Below are 19,742 nucleotides of genomic sequence, written 5' to 3'. Positions count from 1 at the left end.
CTTCTTTCAAATTGTAAGCCAAGACAGAATTTTGTTTTCCCAAGATCTTTCATCTCGAATTCTTTCTTCAAATATTCTGCAGCTTTAGATAGTTCTTATGGAGTTCCTATAAGGTTGATATCATCAACATAGACTGCGAGAATAGCAAATCCAAAATCTCCTTTCTTGATAAATATACATGGACAAATGAGATCATTTACATAACCTTCTTTGATCAAATATTCACTAAGACGATTGTATCACATTCTTCCAGATTGTTTCAATCCGTATAATGTTCGATTGAGCTTTAGTGAATACATGGTACATGGGTTGCCTTTAGGAAATTTAAATCCTTCAGGGACTTTCATGTAAATATCAGTATCTAATTTTCCATATAGATACGCAATGACCACGTCCATTAAGTTCATCTCGAGTTCTTCCAGAACTGCTAAACTGATCAAATATCGAAAGGTTATTCCATCCATAACTGGAGAGTATGTTTCTTCATAATCGATCCCTGGTCTCTGCAGGAAACCTTGTGCCACGAGTTTGGCTTTATAGCGAACAACTTCATTGTTCTCATTTCGCTTTCTGATGAATACCCATTTGAAACCTACAGGATTTACATCTTTGGGTGTCAGGACTACAGATCCAAAAACATCACGTTTTGAAAGTGAATTTCATTCTATCAGTATTGCTTCTTTCCATTTTACCCAATCAGACCTTTTCCGACATTCCTCAATGGAATGTGGTTCATAATCATCATTTTCAGTGATAATATCAGTGGCTACTGAAAGCGCAAATATATCATCGATGATTATGTTATCTCGATTCAACACTTTACCATTACAGGCATAATTTATAGATATCTCTTCATTTGGAGATAACTCATGCTCTTCAAGAGTTTCTGCCTCTTCTGGGGCTTTACCCACTTCTAAGGGTGTATTAGCTAAAGTTGTAGCTTGTTGATTTATTGTCTCTTCTGGAGCATTATTTGCCTGTAGTTGGTTTTTCCTCTTCCGGGGAACTATATCTTTAGAACCGATTGGTCGTCCACGTTTCAGACGTGTATTGGACGTTTCATTTGCTGCAATATTTTTATCTTGTCCTTCAGGGACATCTATCCTTGCTGGAACATTTGCAGCAGGTATATATGATTTTGTCACTCTCGCTGCGTCATTAAACGTGTCAGGCAATTTATTAGCAATCTCTTGTAGATGTATTATCCTTTGTACTTCAACTTCAGATTGATTAGTACGAGGATCAAAGTGAGACAAATTTGGAGTAAACCAAGAAAGTTCCTTTTTAGTAATATTTGCTTCAGGCAAATTTACTCCCCCTAATGGCGGGAAAACTGTCTCATCAAAATGACAATCGACGAAGCGTGCAGTGAAAGTCTCGCCTGTCTGGGGTTCGAGATATCGAATAATAGATGGTGTATCGAAACCAATATATATTCCTAGTCGGCGTTGAGGCCCAAACTTTGTGCATTGTGGAGCTGATATAGGAACATATACAGCACATCCAAAAATACATAAATGAGTTATGTTGGGTTGCTGGCCTTGAACATATTGCAAAGGTGAATATTGGTTATTTAAAGTAGGACGTAACCTTATCAAAGCTGCAGCATGGAGGACTGCGGGTCCCCATGCAGTGACAGGTAGTTTCGTCTTCATCAACATAGGTCTCGCAATCAGTTGGATATGCTTAATAAATGATTCAGCTAGACCATTCTGAGTATGAACATGAGCTACAGGATGTTCAACATTAATTCCAACTGAGAGACAATATGAATCAAAAGTACTTGACGTAAATTCTCCTGCTCCATCTAGGCGAATCGACTTAATCGGATAATCAGGAAAGTGAGCTCGTAAACGAATTATCTGAGCTAGTAACTTTGCAAAGGCCTGATTCCGAGTCGAAAGCAGATTGACATGAGACCATCTAGTTGATGCATCGATTAATACCATAAAATATTTAAATGGTCCACACTGCGGGTGTATAGGGCCACATATATCACCTTGAATCCTTTCCAAAAATTTGGGAGATTCGATATGTACTTTTGTAGGGATGGGCGAGTTATAAACTTTTCCAATGAACAACCTGTGCAAGTAAAATCTCTATCTATCAGAAACTTCTGGTTCTGAAGAGGGTGTCCCTGAGAGTTCTGTATTATTCTACTCATTATGGTAGAGCCTGGGTGTCCTAGTCGATTATGCCAAATCTTATAAGTATTTGGATCGTGCAACTTCGGGTTAACAACGACATAGGATTCGACTGTTTTAATCTCAGTAAGATATAACCCAGAAGAAAGAGCTTCAAGTCTTTCTAGAACATGCTTTTGGAATGATAAACTCGAGGTGATATATAAATATTCTTTCTTATCCTCAGACCCAGTTTCGACATGATACCCATTTCGGCGTATGTCTTTGAAGCTCAACAGATTCTTCAGGGATCTGGTCGAGTACAAAGCGTCGTCTATAATAAGTTTAGTACCACGAGGCAATATTATAATAGCTCTTCCGGAGCCTTCTATAAGGTTTGATGAGCCGGCGATAGTAATCGCATTTGCCTCAATAATTTTAAGGTCGAGAAATATTTTGTATTTCGAAGTATCGAATTTGTGGTCCCACTGTCTGCTAGACAGGTATCTTCATCACTTTTAGATATGTTTCTTCCAGAATCCATACCTTTCATAAAATTTAAAGAATATAATATAAGATTCAAACCTCACTATTTATATTGATAAAATAAACAACACTATTACAACTATATAAGCTAATATCTTACAAACAAAAGTTAGCTTACATATTACAAGATAACATTATAATAGTTAGGAAAGATAATACACTAGTCAGTAATATTAAACATAACATCTGTTTCATTGGCTCCTTCAGGGAGATAATCTGCAACACACAATGGTGGATCAAGCTCCATAAGATTCATCTCTGGTGCAGCTTTAGATTTCAGAGATGCTTGATATAGGTCAACCAGGTGTTTCGCCGTACGACAGGTACGGGACCAATGACCTTCCATACCGCAACGGTAACAAGCTTCTTCACGATCTTTGGGAGGGGTATTATTCTTACCCTTTGCTTTATCAGGCTTTCTAGTTGCATAATTCTTTGAATTTTCTCCCTTTTCCCACTTCCGGTGGTAAGGGGTTTGCCTGTTTCTCTCCCATTTATTCGTGCGGGATTCACGTTGGTGGTTTCTTCCAGAACCATGTTTCCCTTTGTAATTTTGTTTCTTTCCATGTTCATTAGATAATATTGCATGTGCTTCAGGCACAGCCGCAGACCCAGTGGGTCGAGATTCATGGTTATGTAACAACAAGTGGTTGTTCTGTTCATTGACCAGGAGACATGTCAATAGCTGGGAGAATTTAGAGAAACGTCGCTCTCGGTATTGTGACTGCAGGACAATATCCGAGGCATGGAACGTACTCAAAGTTTTATCGATCATCTGCTCATCAGTGATGATATCTCCTCCCACTTTCAATCGTGAAACAATTTTACAAAGACTCGAATTATAAGCAGAAATAGAAGAAAAGTCTTGTAGTCGGAGATTAATGAAATCATTTCGAGCTTTTGGAAGGATGACCATCTTCTGGTGATCATCCCTATCTTTTAATATATTCCATAAAGCTATCGGCTCTTCCACATACATATATTCTGACTTCAGGTCATCATGTATGTGTCGCCTTAGAAAACTTAAAGCATGAGCTCGTGACATTTTGTCTGCAGTATTCCCTTCAATGATAGTATTCAAAAGATTTTTATATTTTAGGGTCAGTCTAGTTTCGACTGCCCATTCCATGTAATTCTTACCTGTAATATCAAGTGCTGCAAAATCTAGTCTAGCTAAATTAGACATCTTGAATAAAAATATTATACCTTTCACCGGGCAGAGTAACGACTTATATCGTTCGATCTTTCTCCGATGTTGGTGTCGACAAACGGGTAGAGTAACGGCTTATATTGTTCGACTTGGAAGAACGAATAAATAACGACTTCTCAACTGGCTAGAGACTCGTGCTGATAACGTGTTGAAATTTAAATAGAAAACTAGAATTAAAGAGATAAAACAACTTGTATATATTTACCCACTTCTCTTACTTATACAACTATATATGCTACTAGAGAGAGAAAGAAATTACAAATCACAGGTAATTGAGAGAGAAGAGATAATCTTCTTTGTACATGGGGTGATTCCTATTTATAGAGAATAAGTAAGGAGGTGGGAAAGATGAGACGGTCTATGAATTCTTATCCAAAGATGCCCATGCAAACCGCCATGCAAATAACCTGCTAATGCCTTCCTCCCCAAGTATTAAGTGTAATTGGTTGATATTAGAGGTAAGTATTATGCTCTAAGCACCCATGGCAATTATCCTCTTGGCAACCACCATAGATAACATAACACCATACAATGGGCAACCAATATATAACATATGTTGAAATTTAAATGGAAAACTAGACTTAAAGAGATAAACAAGTTGTATATGTTTTCCCACTTCTATAACTCATACAACTATATATGCTACTAGAGAGAGAAAGAAATTACAAATAACAGGTAATTGGGAGAGAAGAGATGATCCTCTTTGTACATGGGGTAATACCTATATATAGAGAGTTAGTAAGGAGGTGGGAGAGATAAGAGGGTTAATGAATCCCTACCTGCAAACCGCCTACATGCTAACCGCCTATGGAAGTAACCTGCTAATGCCTTCCTCCCCAAGTATTAAGTGTAATTGGTTGATATTAGAGGCAAGTATTATGCTCTAAGAACCCATGGCAATTATCCTCTTGGCAACCACCATAGATAACATAACACCATACAATGGGCAACCAATATATAACATATAACAAAAAGTATATATTTCAAAATATAAAAAAATAGTTTTCATATGGAAAGGCTGCCCAAAGAATATACTAGGTTAATCTAGTACTAAGCTGGGCCCAAACAGCACGGAGTGCCCTAAGATAAAACATGAGACAAAGTTAAATAATTATGGCGGGTAGAAAGATTTGAACTAGGGACATTAGGTGCATTCAATCCGCTTCCTTACCATGTGGACACTTCTAACTTGTTTTAGTTTTATTGTTCCTGGTATACCATTACCAAAAAGGGACCCCAAGGGGCGAGGGGCCCTGTGCAATCGCACCTGTAGCACCCCTTCACCCATGCCCTTACTTGAGAGTGAAATGAAGAGAATGAATTGAACTCATTTCTAGCCGTTGGAGTAAATCCTACGACCAGATTTAGACCCTAACATGACCGTTAGGGTGTCCAAAACGGTCATGTTGGGACTTTCAGCTGACCCAATTTACGGTCATGGAGTGCTTCTACCCTCAGATCTCTTCCGCTCAGAATGAGTCTCTCACTGCGATCCCTCAGTATGAAGAGATCTAGATTGCCACTTTCTCTCTCAAGCCAGGCGCAACTCCTGGCCCTGATGGCTTTCCACCGTTTTTCTACCAATCCAATTGGGATACTTTCAAGGAGGACATTCAGCTTATGACATCCTCCTTCTTTCAGAACTCTACTTTGCCGGCTATGTCTAATCACACGCACATCTGCCTTCTCCCCAAAATCAAGACGCCCCAATCGCCGGCAGACTACCGTCCGATTAGCTTGCTTAATACCACTTATAAAATCATTACTAAAATTCTAGCCAATAGACTGAAACCTATCCTTGCTGACATTATCTCTCCTTTTCAAGAAGCCTATGTGCTGGGTAGACAAATCACTGATAATATAATCATCAGCCAAGAACTCATTCATTCTTTAAAAAAAAGTTAAGGGATCCAAAAGCTACTTTGGTCTCAAGCTTGACATGTCAAAAGCTTTTGACAGAATTGAATGGAGTTATCTGGAGAATGTTATGAAGTTGATAGGGTTTTCGCTTACTTGGATCAATCTCATCAACACATGCATCTCTATTAGCTCCATGGTTGTTCTCATCAATGGGCGCCCTGGCCAAATTTTTAATGTTAGTCGGGGTATTAGGCAGGGCGATCCGCTTTCTCCTTTTCTGTTTGCCATTGCCATGGAAGGGCTTAGTCGCCTTTTAGAGAAGAATTATAATAATTCCTCTTTTATAGGCTTTCCCATTCCTCACTCGAACTTCTCGATCAAACATCTCCTTTTTGCTGATGACTGTATCATTTTCGGGCAAAATTCTCTTGATAACATCTTCAATCTTAAACAAATTCTTAAAGAGTTCAGTGAGGCTTCTGGCCAAATGATCAATTACACGAAATCGAACATTTTTTTCTCTAAGAATTCGCACCCTAAATTCAAACACATGATCATTAGAGAACTTAAGGTCCATCAATCGTCTTCAGGTGATAAATATCTAGGCACTAATCTCTTCATTGATCGTAATAAGAAGCAGGCCTTTAGCTCCCTCCTTACCCAAATAAAAAACAAACTTGCCAAATGGCAAACTCATCTCCTCTCGCAAGCTGGCCGCTCGGTAGTTCTCTCCACTATCGCAGCGGCTGTTCCCCGATACCAAATGCAGTGCTTCGCCCTACCCAAAGGCATTAGTGACAGCATTGAGTCTCTCCAAAGGACTTTCTGGTGGGGAAAATCCAAAACATTCCATACCATTAACTGGCAATCTATATGCAAACCTCGCAAACTTGGTGGACTCGATTTTCGTCTTCCTCAGCTTGATAACCAAGCTTTTCTTCATAAACTTAACTGGCGTCTCATCAATAACCCGAATGCTATTTGGGTACAAGTGCTTAAAGGCAAATACTTTCATAACTCCCATAAACCCAAACCTCCCAAAAACAATAATTCTTGGCCTTGGAAATCCATCTCCAAACATTACCATCAGATTGAGAGTATCTTTTGGAACATTAACAGAGGCGAGCATATCAATATTTGGAAAGACTACTGGATACCCAATCATCCTCCCCCTATTACTAACTATAACGGTTGTACGTTGGAAAAGGTATCTCAACTTATTACGAATGGTAAGTGGAATTTAAATGTTATTGATACATGCTTTAATAATGATATATGCAGCGCCATTCTCAGCATCAACATTCAACCTAACCAAGAGGATAAAGCCATATGGACTCTGACTAAATCTGGTAATTTCTCACTCAAATCTATGTATAACTATTTACGAACTAATATTGCTTACACGATACCTGACCAGATAGACTGGTTCTTTATATGGAATATGAATACACTTCCTCGCATTAAACTATTTTATGAAAATGTTGCACTAATAGCTTACCGGTGAAAGCAAAAATTGGTAAATTTATTGGCAATACTTACTCCTGTGTTAACTGTAATGAGGACGAGACTCTTGACCATGTTATGCTTCATTGCACTTTCGCGAAAGCCATTTGGTTTCACTATCAAGTTAGAACGGATCAAATCACTACCACTATACAGTGGATTCAACAATGGAAACCTCTCGAGGAAGAAACTATCAACCTATATGCCAAAATTCTATGGTTTATTTGGAAAGCGAGATGTGAGAATTGCTTTTCGACGAATAAGCAAAATCCTTTAGAAATGATAGAGAGAATTAACAATACCACGACTACCCCACTCAAGAATGAGTCCAGTATTACCACTAAATGCAGGGAAAAAACGAAGATTCAAACATGAAGACCTCCATCGACACCATATTTAAAGATCAACGTCGACGCCTCCTTTGTTAGCCTCAATGAACCGGCTGGTATTGGATGTATTATCCGAGATGCAGAGGCAAACTATGTTATAGCTGCTGCGGATACTGTACGAGGTCAGCACGCGGAAGAATGCGAAAGTTTAGCTATATTATCCAGTCTTTTATGGGCTATCCAACTACAAATCTCTCATGTGCACTTAGAAAGCGATAATCAAACATTAATCCTATCCCTCAATGGCAATGGTGTAGGTATTCACTGGCAATCACAAAGAATCATACAACAGATTAAAGACATCAAGGACAAATTCACAGGAATAATCTTCTCCCATGTTTCTAGAGATTGCAATACTCAGGCAGATGCTATAGCTAAATTGGGTCGAAAATATTATCAAAAGAAATTTTGGAATGTTCCTTCTTTCATTTCTGATGTTTAGTTGTTTTGTAAGAGACGCTTTTATGATTTCAACAAAAAAAAAAAAAGTGACGCTTTTATTTAGTGGTATTTCTCCTCTTTTTTTTTTTTTTTTGTTGAAATAATGTGGTATTTCTCCTCATCAAAAAAAAAAAAAAAAAAGACAAACGGTGAGGGTGAGGTCTGAATAACCCGTGTCAACCGATTCAGTAAGAGGGACCCAATTCACAACGGTTCCATGGATTCTTTATTGCGTTAGACAGAATCTTCCAAGTGGGGTGTGTGGGGATGATCGATCAATCAATCACTAAAGGCGCAATTTAGCTAAACTATCTACCTACCTTCCATTATTACTTTCTTATATTCATTTTCTTTAACTTCCATTCTTAAAATACGAAGAAGAAAATTGAGCTTCAAATTTTTTTAAGAGACTTTTCTTAATACGCAACTTCAACCTCAAACGTCAATTAATGGCGTCATTCAACTCTTTCACACAGGTATAAGGTATTTTTACTTCCTCTCTCTCTACTTTCTCTCTCTAGTCTCTCTCATGCGTTATTCTTCAAACTAACTTTCCTCTTCTTACTCACTTTATTGATTATCACTTTTTGAAGATGAATCTATGTTTAAGTTTTAGGTTATCTCTATGAATGATTGAAACTTTCTTATATGTATTAATGCTTGAATTTGTTGATTCTTGAAAGTTCATTGAAGCAAATCGGAAGTTATCGAAATTCAACTTCTACTTTTTGATCAGCTCTAATTTGCTATTTTTGTTTCTATTAATTTAACTTCAAATCGAAAGATATACAGTATAAGTTGATTATCTCCAAATTTCTTACTGTTTTAATCTTGTCGCTTTATTTTGAATTTTTTAGAACTGTTCTTGTTTTTAGTTCCTTATCAAATCCCCTAAAATATCTAGGTTTCTTTATTGATGTTATGTTATTTCCTTCTTGAGTTATAGTATTCAAGTAAAGAGTAGAATTAAATCTTTTTATAAGTGATTGAATGCTTTATAAGTATATGCAACATTTTAGGTCTAGTTAGAAGATTATAGTTTCTAGAAGCTAATCAACAACTTTTTGAACTAAAAAATAGGCAGTTGATTAGAGGATAATTAGGGTTTGATAGTTGACGAATTGAAATTTAGTTCCAGTTGATATGTCCATTTCGTGCACACAAAAGTATACAGTTGATTAGAGGAAAATTAGGTTTTGCTAAAAGTGATATTTCAGCTTCCACATGAAAGTTCAACGTTTCTCTCATTGCTTATTGAGGATTCCCGGTCATTCTACAGGGGTGAGACGGTCGACTGAATCCTAGCTTGTAGCTGGGAACGTACTTCCACAGTACTTTTAGCATTGGTGCTTTATGTTTTTGGTGCTATGGATTACTCAGTTAGGTTTCAAAAGCTCTTTCCCGATAAAACCATGAAATTGCTGTTGGTTTTGGGAGTAATAGCATCTGTTTTAGTGCTTCAGTCGTCATTTTCTCTTCCTTACGGATACGTATTCTCCTCGTCTATATCTAATAGAGATCTGCTACCTGAAAAGAGCAACTTACGAGCTGGAGGTTTGTCTCCTAAGTCTGACATGGTTGATAGTCTTCCTTCCTTAAATAGTTCTATCTTGCATGATTCTTTTGTGGTTCCTGAAATGGTGATAAAGGTTGAGCCTTCTGTCGTGGAGGAGGAAACTGATCCTGACATAGTAATAGAAGGAAAGGATTTAAATAGTGAATTGGTAACAGAGATGGATGAGGATCTAGATCATGATCCCGAATTTGATGATAGAAACCCGGATAACGAAACTTCACCTTCACCTTCACCTTCACCTTCACCTTCAATTAGCCTTGATGAAAAGAGGCTGCAGAATAGTAGAGAACAAGTGAGTACTTCTCCAAATATTAAAGAACCTAAAGAAGGCTCTCCTGTAGATCAGTTCAGAAATCAATCTGCGTTAGACGACGGTCAGAAAGAAGATAAGTTAGTAAGTGCAGATGCATTGCCACCGGTACTTCCTTTTAATACTACATCTATGGCTGGCAATCAAGCACCCAGACCACTTACCACGATGTACTCACAAGGTGGTCCAGCCAGTCCAAATAATGTTGCTGCCAGGAATAAGAGTACTGCAAATGAGAAATACAATGACCGGATTCCTCCATCCTCAGTAATATCGATATCTGAAATGAGCAGTTTACTGATAAAGAGTCGTTCTACCACTCTCCCGATGGTATGTATTTGAACTTTGGTTAATAGTTTGATCATATAGGACTGCTTAAATAGTTAAATTATATCCTTGAACATTATTTTTCAACCTTCTTTTCTATTGAAATCTAGAAACCACGCTGGTCTTCCACCCGTGATAAGGAAATATTATTTGCACGGAAGCAGATCGAAAATGCTCCAGTGGTTAAGAGTGATTCAGAACTTCATGCACCTCTTTTTCGAAATATTTCCATGTTTAAAAGGTAAGCCTAGACTAAAATTTCTTCTCTTCTAGAGTTCACTTTTCTCGTTAAAACTATTGTGTTTTATCCACTTAATTTTTAACCTTATGACGGCCTATAAACTTTAAGCTGTACAACCGCGAGGGTTAAACTCTGCTAGCAGCGTATGCTCCTATATCTTTGCCTACGAATCAGATACTAGTACTGCCTACTCCTAGAATCTTTAATGTGGCTTTTAAAGCTTCTTCGGTTGCTTTTGTTTTGTAGTTAAGGATGTTTAAGGTTTCTAGGGAATTTTTTAATTGCCCAAAAATACAGTATAATCACTATGGTACACACGGGATTGGCGCTTTTTATTTCTTCTCAGCAGAAAGACATCCTCCCTTTTGTTATGTTATGCTAGTTAACTGCATATTCATTTTGTACCTGTGGTTAAGCTCGAAAAATGTACTATATTTAAAAGCTCATATCTGAGAAAAGTGCAAAATTTTTTTAGTGTGGACTATTGGGGTCCTTTTCACAAGATTACGCTCTTTTGGAAGGGAGGGACTGAATGTATCCCTAAAGCAAAGATGAAAGTCTAAGTTGTAATAAATGCCCTATTTACTGTGTAAGGTACTAAGGTGGTAACTAGATCTCTGATTTTGAAGGAAAAGCATCAAGATGAAACTTGAAAGTCCTATTATGAGTAACCCTACCCCCGTTGTGATTATTATCTCATAAATTATTCCTTCATAAGATTAAGATAATAAAATTTGAAAATTTGATTTATTAATACGCATCTGCTTATACTATTTCTAAATTTCTTTGTTTATCTTCACAGAAGCTATGAACTGATGGAAAGGATGCTCAAAGTTTACGTATACAAGGAAGGAAAAAGACCAATCTTCCATTCTCCACCCCTTAAAGGAATTTACGCTTCTGAAGGGTGGTTTATGAAACAAATGGAGGGCAATAAAAAATTTGTCGTCAGGGATCCTAGAAAAGCTCACTTGTTTTACTTGCCTTTTAGTACAAGAGCGCTACAATACTCATTATATGTACCTAATTCACACAGTCATAAGAACATGATTGCGTATTTGAAGAACTACTTGGACGCAATTGCAGCAAAATATCCTTTTTGGAACAGAACTGGTGGAGCAGATCACTTTCTTGCTGCTTGCCATGACTGGGTATGCTTCTTCTCCTTAAGATTTTATTTTATCAGTTCCAACAGCCAAGGTTTGACCTCTTCTGGCGTTATTAGGTTCGTAATTTAAGAGCAACATTTCAAGAACTAGAATCCAGTTCTAAAATCTGTACTGTTCTCAGTATTTTAATGTCCCACTTCAGATTTGGAAGTGAACAAGATTCTCGAAGTAGTGGTTATCGGCACTTGGGCCTCACGGAGCCAGCTGAGTGGCTTAGAAAATGTGGGCTAAAACTAGTCTAAGAAATTATCTTTGAATAAATATATGCAGTAATGTAATCTTACAGAACAAAATAGAATATGTGCTCTGTAAAATAACATTCTAGGGTTCCATATAGAGTAAAATGGAGATGAAAGAAACAAGAAACAAAGGGTGGGAGGAGAAGGGAGTTACCCGAGTTCCCTATACTCTGCTCTGGCTTGAGCTACCTCATTTCTAGCCCGCCCAACTTGTGATCCCAACTCCATAGGTGATTTCCGCGTGCACATAATTATTATTGCATCATGTCCGTAACTAATGTGGTCGCATTACTCTGTTGGAAAAAATATGAACTGTATCCCGACCATGAATGTAGACAGACCTTTTTTTGATTACTTTCTGCTTATTATCATTTATAATGTCCGAGATGAATGATCTTTGTAAAACTGCAATCTTTCAGGCCCCACAAGAAACAAGAGACTATATGAGTAATTGCATTCGAGCTCTTTGCAACTCTGATGTTAATGTAGGCTTTGAAATAGGAAAAGATGCTTCTCTCCCAGAAACATATGTCCGTAGCGCAAGAAATCCTCTAAGAGATATAGACGGTGAACCTCCATCTGAAAGAAAAATTCTTGCTTTCTTTGCTGGAGGTATGCATGGATATCTTCGACCAATCTTACTAAAACACTGGGAAGACAAAGATCCTGACATGCATATTTACGGTCCTATGGGCCGAGGAAAGACTAACAAAATGAACTACATTCGTTCTATGAAAAGCAGTAAGTATTGTATCTGTGCTAGAGGGTATGAAGTTAATAGTCCTAGAGTCGTCGAAGCAATCTTCTACGAATGTGTACCAGTGATTATTTCCGACAACTTTGTTCCTCCATTTTTCGAGGTTTTAAATTGGGAAGCATTTGCAGTTTTTGTACCAGAGAAAGATATTAAAGATTTGAAGAACATTCTTCTTTCGATACCGGAGGAGAAGTATCTAACAATGCAAATGAAGGTGAAAGAGGTACAAAAACATTTTCTTTGGAATAATAAACCTGTCAAGTATGACGTTTTTCATATGATCCTTCATTCAATTTGGTATAACAGAGTTTTTCAGTTGAGAGTTTGATCATAAAAAGGAAGATCAAGTTTCTGACAGTAAAATAACAAAATTAGGGTTTTGTTTGTAAATCCTAAACTTTACAAAAGTCACCCAAATTGTGGGACATACATAGGGTTGTTAGTGATCCAGTTCTTCACCATGAATTAGTATGCACAGGGTTGATGTAAAGCCATAAAGGGTAGAACTGATGTTTGTCTATAGATGTTATTTTCTTTGAATGATAATTGTGCAGATTCCAGCTAACATTTTATGGATGTTTGGTTAATTCCTATATAGCCCCCAAGATGTGACTAACTCACCTGTTTCGCCCCTAACCTTGTCCACCATTTCCACTTGGCCCCATTTTTCCTTTACCAGTCACAAAGCTGTTCAATAATTTTTGGAGTACCCTTTTTATTCCTAATTATTTTCTTCGGTTTCTCTGTCTGCTCAATCTTAATCTTCTTCCTCAATCTTGTTCCAACAATCTTCATCTTCAACATCTTTCATCTTTAGTAATCTTCATCTTGTTACTCAAATTCTTTTTCTCCCAAATAGTAGTCCTCTCACACTCTCTTCTGTACTAGTTCCCAATGGCTATTATTCATCATCTGGTGTGTGGGGTTAACAAAGTCTTGGTTCAGATCTTCCATGTCTTAAGAGGGATGGTTTATGCCCATTGTAAAATATGTTGGGCTATTTCCACTTGCTGAAGTTTTCCATTGGACCTCCATACCTAGCCTAATTTCTAATGGACATCCATAGTATCACTTCCCATTGGACCTCCATTTGGTCTTATGAATAATCACCAATCTGTAGCACCCGTCCGTTACCATTTTAAAAAAGCAACCACATTTGATTAGCCAATAATATGATATAACACTCCTTGGATGACCACTGCTTGAGATAATTGTCTCATTTACACTTTGCTGCTCTTTTTTTTTATTGAAGCCTAGATTTCCATTCAATTAAAAAGTAGGTTCACAAAAGTATTTTCTTGTAAAAAAGGAAAACAAAAAACTAGGAACAGACATTCAACTATTGAACAAAGCATTTGTCCGGTTTGTTCGAGGTAAAACATCAACCACCCTATTAAAGCTTCTAGATATTCAAGAAAAAGAAACTTTAACAAACAAACTTCTCAACTCCAGGATTCCCAAAATAGTAGTTTTCGTCATCCAACTGCAATTGTTCTTCTTTAAGTCCACTGCTTTAATGACTGCTGAGAAGTCTGATTTAATGATTGTGGTCAAAAGTTGCAGTTGAAAAGCCCACTCCAGGGCAAGCAAAAGTGCTCGACAGTCGACACTCTCCTTCTTGATTTGATCTGCATTGGACAAATTCTGCTTTGGCCATAACAAAGTTAGAAGAATCATCATGTATAACTAAATGGATGCAGTCTGACCTAATGCAGTAAAGGAAAGATCCACATTAATCTTGAAACAATTTACAAGTGTCTAAAGGGTACATCATTGGGACAAAAAAATATAGTCTGTGTGACAGATAGTCTGTTGAATTTTTGTGACAGTTTGTTGAGGAGAAGAGAGAAAATCCTCAAACAAATACATACATCTATTCTTTTGTAAATGTCATAATAATGCACATTGTAAAGTATCAACTGAAGAAAGCATGTTATAAAACAAAGAATGAATCCATTCGTTCATGCTATTTACTTGAATGTTGTCAGTTTTTATGCCAAAGAAATATACTTATCCTAGGCAATGTCTGGATATGCCATAGATGTTTCCAAAATTTAGATTCAATCTGAGAAACTGGTTGAAATGTGCTGATTTTTGGTATAAAGATGATACAATTTATTGTCCATTTTTTGTTGAAGTCCACCTTCTAGTATCAATAAGATTTAGATTTAGCTTTATCGAGTCTATATGATTTACGAAACAGGGTCTAGACTATGGTGTGTATATGCCATTGGTTATTCTGGATTAACCGAGAGACTTTTGCAAGGGTAGATTCATTAGTATTGTCTAAGGATGAAACTATACATGGAAATACAGGAATCCAATTTTGATTCCAAATATCAATATCTGAACCTGAATGAACTTCCAATATATTATAGTTATTCATAATCCTAAAAGTATTATGCAATGATTTCCGGAACCAAGAATGAGAGACTTCTTAAATCCAGGGTAAGGATTTGTAGAGAAATACCTGTCTTTTAGAAGTTTACACCATGGCTTAGTTTGTATTTGTCATTAAAGTCCATGGGAGTATAGTTAACATTGCTATGTTGTCCTTTTCTATTTTATGGATCCCAAATCCTCCTGATATAGGTTAAATGATATTGTGCCATGAAATGGTATCACAATGGTATTGTTTTCCCCGTCAAAATGTTTTTTGTGTATCTATCAAGTTACAAATAGCTTTTGGGATTTTAAAGACTGCATTTGGTATTCGGGAACTGCAGCTACTATTGTGTTAACCGCTACAGTTTTTTCTACTGGTGAGAATATGTTGTTTTTCAAAGAAGACAACTTTAAATTTTATTCTATCAAGAACATTCATAAACGTATCCTTTTTGCCTGAATAAGAAATTGTGTACCAAAATATTTATCTCTTGGACAACAATTTGACTCTTCACATTTTCCAATAATCGTTTTGAATTTTGAAGGTACATTAGCACTAAAATACTAGACTTGTCATAGGTTATGTTTTTTTATCCAAAACTACATTAGATTCATTCGAGACCCTTTGAGGGTGTTTATGACATCAAGGTCATTTTTTACCAAATAAAACACTGTCATCGTCCTTAACAAAAAAAAAAAAAGTACCGTCAGCGACAAATATTAATTGTGTTATGTGTAATGAGGAATTAGGTACCTAATAGCTACATATTTATCTCCAGTTAGTCTTAAAGTTATATATCTTAGGGGTGAGCAACAGTCGGTTGTCGACCATTTAGGGTTAGGCATGTTAAGTTTGTGGCTATCCAACTCAAAACCAATTGGCAATGAGTGGAGAGGACCTATACTTTATATTCTTGGTTGCTAGTTACCCATTCTCCCATGTCTATTCTCACACGCCCCCTCACGTGTGGCGTTTTTTGAGCCTAACACGTGTGTTTTTTTCTTTACGGGTGACGTGGAACACGTGTGGCTTTTAAGTCTATCACGTGTGGGCCTAGCTCTGATACCATGTTAAGTTTGTGACCATCCAACTAAAAACCAATTGGGAATGAGTGGAGAGGACCTATACTTTATATTCTTGGTTGCTAGTTACCTATTCCCCCATGTGGGACTATTCTCACAAGGCAGAAGCCAAATCAATCAATGACGGTTTCACTAAATCATTGGCCGAAGCACTCGATTGAGTCCGGTTGGTCGGTCCGGCCGAACTCAATTAACCAAATCAAACATGAGAGAAAAATGAACTTAAGCATAAAGAATGAAAGTTAAACTCAATGTCACTCTTTAAACTATTATATTTGAATCGAAAATGCTATTTGAGGCGAAATGATAGGCATACGCAATAGCGACCCAACCCGGTGATGACACGTGGCCTCGTTTCACGTTTGACATGAGTTAGTTCTCAGTGCTTCCGACTTTTCAATTTAAGTCCACGAAACACAGTTGTTTTATTTTAGGTCCCCCGCGCATTCCACATTAAGTCCCTACTCGCTTTCTAATCTGGACTGTCCATTGGGGCGACTATCCATATTAGAAATCGGTGAATCCCTCCCCCAAAGCAGCACTGTTGCTTAAACCCTAAACCTCCCTTCTCTCTCTAACCTATCTCCCTAAAAATCTAACATAAGGATCCAAAGTGAGGTTTGAATATTTTCCTTCACCAATCTTTATAAGAATTTAAAAGGTTTCGATATTCACATTGTTGGTGAAGTTTTACTTTTGAAGATCCGTCCATTCTCAAGCCAACTCAACTCCTGAAATTTTTTTGAGGTAAAAACTTGGGGTTTTGTACGATACCAATAAAACCTAGAGAATGTTTGATTGCTCATATTTTATTCATATAATTAAGTCAATATTTAATTTTTGTTTGATGATATCTAGTTTTAGTTTGATAATATTTTTGACTTGGGGTTTTTACAATACCAATAAAACCTAGATTATGTTTGATTCCTCATATTTTATTCAACTAATTAAGTCAATATTTAATTTTAGTTTGATAATATCTTGACTTAGGGTTTTTACAATACTAATAAAACCTAGATTATGTTTGATTGCTCATATTTTATTCACCTAATTAAGTCAATATTTAATTTTAGTTTGATAATATCTAGTTTTAGTTTAAGGAGCCAACCTTTATTTGTCATATAACTGTTATCTATTTAAATTGTTTGTCGTCAACGTACCTCTTTGTAATATATATTTTTTACTTTTTAGTAACTACTTCTGTGGAGAAATGACTTCAGAAAGTGGATATTTTGAGCGTAATGTTGAAACTGAAGTAGAAGTATCTAGGTCTGGAATGAAGTTTAATAGTCTTGAAGAGTTGTACAACTATTGTCATTGCTACGCCAAGAAAGTGGGACATCTAGTGAAACTATACATTGACATCAAATAATCCTCACTCAAGTTGCAAAAGTGGTTGCAAAGGAGGAATTAATGCTAAGTTGCAAGACAATGGAAAATGGGAAACTACTATTATGAATCTTGAGCATAATCATATCCTTAGTCCAGGAAAAGTTCATCATTATAGATGCAATAGGAAGACCATATGTTGCTAGACAACTCGAAATATGTGATTTGGCTAGGACTAAGACAAGTCGTAGCTTTAAGCAACAAGTGATGGCAGCCGGTGGACATGAGAATGTCCCATTCACCGAAGAGATGCAAGAAGTTATATTGAAAAGAAGAGAAGGATACGTGTTGAGGAAGGAGACATTGTTGCTATTCAATAATATTTTTTGGATATTCAAAGAAACAACAATGGTTTCATTTTTTCGATGGAAGTAGATCATAAGTCTAGTTTACGTAATGTTTTTTTGGATAGATAGGAGGAGTAGAGAGACATATAAAATTTTTGGAGATGTGGTGACATTTGACACGACTTATCTAACGAATAAGCATCATCTTCATTTTGTCCCGTTTGTTAGAGTGAATCATCATGGCAGTTTATTTTATTGGGTTGTGAGTTGTTGTCTAATGAAGATGCAAAATCTTTTTCATGGTTATTTAGGACATAGCTTTCTTGTATGGACGAAAGAACTCCAGGCGGGATTATAACAGACCAAGATGCATCCATGCAAATTCCTATTCAAGATGTATTTCCCTATACAAGACATCGATGGTGCCTGTGGCATGTAATGAAGAAAATACCTAAGAAACTCAAAAGTTACAAAAAGTTCAATGAAATAAGATATGCTCTTACTCATCTTGTCCACGAAACGCTTAGCACGGAAGAGTTTGAGTATGAGTGGATGCTTGTATACAAAAGTATGACTTGCAAGAGAATACATGGTTGACGCACATGTACCTAGAGAGAAGACGATGTGTACCAATTTTTGTGAAAAATCATTTTTGGGTGGGAATGTCTAGTACTCAATGTAGTGAAGGTGTAAATGCCTTTTTCGATGGATACGTTGGTCCGAAAATTACCTTGAAATTTTTTGTTGAACAATACAATATAGCTTTAAGGGATAAAGTTGGAAAAGATGCAAAAGAAGATTTTAGGTGCTACAATTTAGAAATGGGGATTTTCAAGAAGAACTGAAAGGAAAAATGGCTTGTGATACGACAAATTGTAGAGTATGAGAATGTGTACGAATATACTATTTTAGAGGAGAAAGAATTTGGTAAAGATTCGAAAACTTATTCGTATAAAGTCACGTTAGATGTTCAAGAATGTGACATTCATCGCAATTGTTTGTTGTATGAATTTAAATGAATTTTGTGTCGCCATGCAATAACAATATTATGTAAGAACAAAATTAATGTCATTCCAGATAAGTACATTCTGAGGAGATGGAGGAAAGATGTAACGAAATCATACATAAAGATTAATGCGAACTACAGTTGATGGGATACAACACCTGAAGAAAAAGGATACGAAATATTATACCAATCCTTCACCGAAGTAGCTTCTGTTGCAACTAAAAATGAAAGAATTACCGAGCAGTTGAAGGAATATCTCCTAAAGTTTAAGCCAACAACAGAGTTTCAATATAAAGTGAGCAGTGGTTCTGGTTATAGCGTTGACTGTGCAGAAAATGCACGACAAGATATTCTTGATCTGGTATCATGCAAGGCAAAGGGGCGTCCTCGAGAGAACAGATTGAAGAGGAAAAACTACAAATCGTAGAAACTTGTACGTCAACTACTTCGTTGTTTTCTTACATCTCTTATTTGTTTATATGTTCACTAAATTCATTGTTTTCTTTGTTAGTGATGTGGCGTGAAAATGCCACATTTAGGTCACTTAACTTCGATGAGTTAGTTTCTTTCGAGTATTATAAATAATATTTTATGTACTTTTCTTGTTACGTATCATATTTGGAGATAAACATGTAAATCAGAATAAAGAGAACGAATTGTCACTATCATTTCATGTGCCCAAAACAAAAGAAAAATATTTCAATCAAATTACAAGTGGAGGCAATGACGAGTCCGCCGGTGAAAACGGACGTCAATTTGGAGTTCGGACGGGGAAGATATGAAAGAAAGAAGCCAAGGTCTTTTCTTGAAGGCACTCTCATTTGTTTCTAATTGGAAACCAAAGTCAAACCCAAAGACAAACCAAAACCCCACGAAGAAAAAGAAAAAGAAAGAAAGGAGT

At 36.6% G+C, this 19,742-nt stretch overlaps 2 protein-coding genes across 3 annotated transcripts; one reads left to right on the top strand and one right to left on the bottom strand.

The window, feature by feature from the left end:
• Positions 1-2,829: 2,829 nt before the first annotated feature.
• Positions 2,830-3,855, bottom strand: LOC147543884 (uncharacterized). Its single transcript, XM_086635533.1, has 2 exons — positions 3,149-3,855; positions 2,830-3,088 (listed from the first exon to the last, which is right to left on the bottom strand). The coding sequence occupies exons 1-2, from the start codon at positions 3,853-3,855 to the stop codon at positions 2,830-2,832; spliced, it is 966 nt and encodes a 321-aa protein (XP_086491659.1).
• Positions 3,856-8,207: 4,352 nt separating this feature from the next.
• On the top strand, positions 8,208-13,256 carry LOC147543883 (putative glycosyltransferase At5g25310). 2 transcript variants are annotated; one of them, XM_086634008.1, is made up of 5 exons: positions 8,208-8,548; positions 9,352-10,288; positions 10,396-10,526; positions 11,329-11,677; positions 12,354-13,256. In XM_086634008.1, exons 2-5 carry the CDS (start codon positions 9,440-9,442, stop codon positions 13,017-13,019), a joined length of 1,995 nt encoding a protein of 664 aa, XP_086490134.1. In that variant the 5' UTR covers positions 8,208-8,548; positions 9,352-9,439; the 3' UTR covers positions 13,020-13,256. The 2 variants fall into 2 exon arrangements, with proteins under 2 accessions (XP_086490134.1, XP_086490135.1); XM_086634009.1 differs by lacking the exon at positions 8,208-8,548 and having other exon boundaries at positions 9,297-10,288.
• Positions 13,257-19,742: the final 6,486 nt, after the last annotated feature.

This window comes from Eschscholzia californica, unplaced genomic scaffold, assembly GCF_041429995.1.
Source record: "Eschscholzia californica isolate CP2 unplaced genomic scaffold, dmEscCali1.0.p SCAF_4, whole genome shotgun sequence".
NCBI lineage: Eukaryota > Viridiplantae > Streptophyta > Magnoliopsida > Ranunculales > Papaveraceae > Eschscholzia > Eschscholzia californica.
The sequence above is the reverse complement of the archived record's forward strand: the minus strand, read 5'-3'. Positions and strand labels throughout refer to the sequence as shown.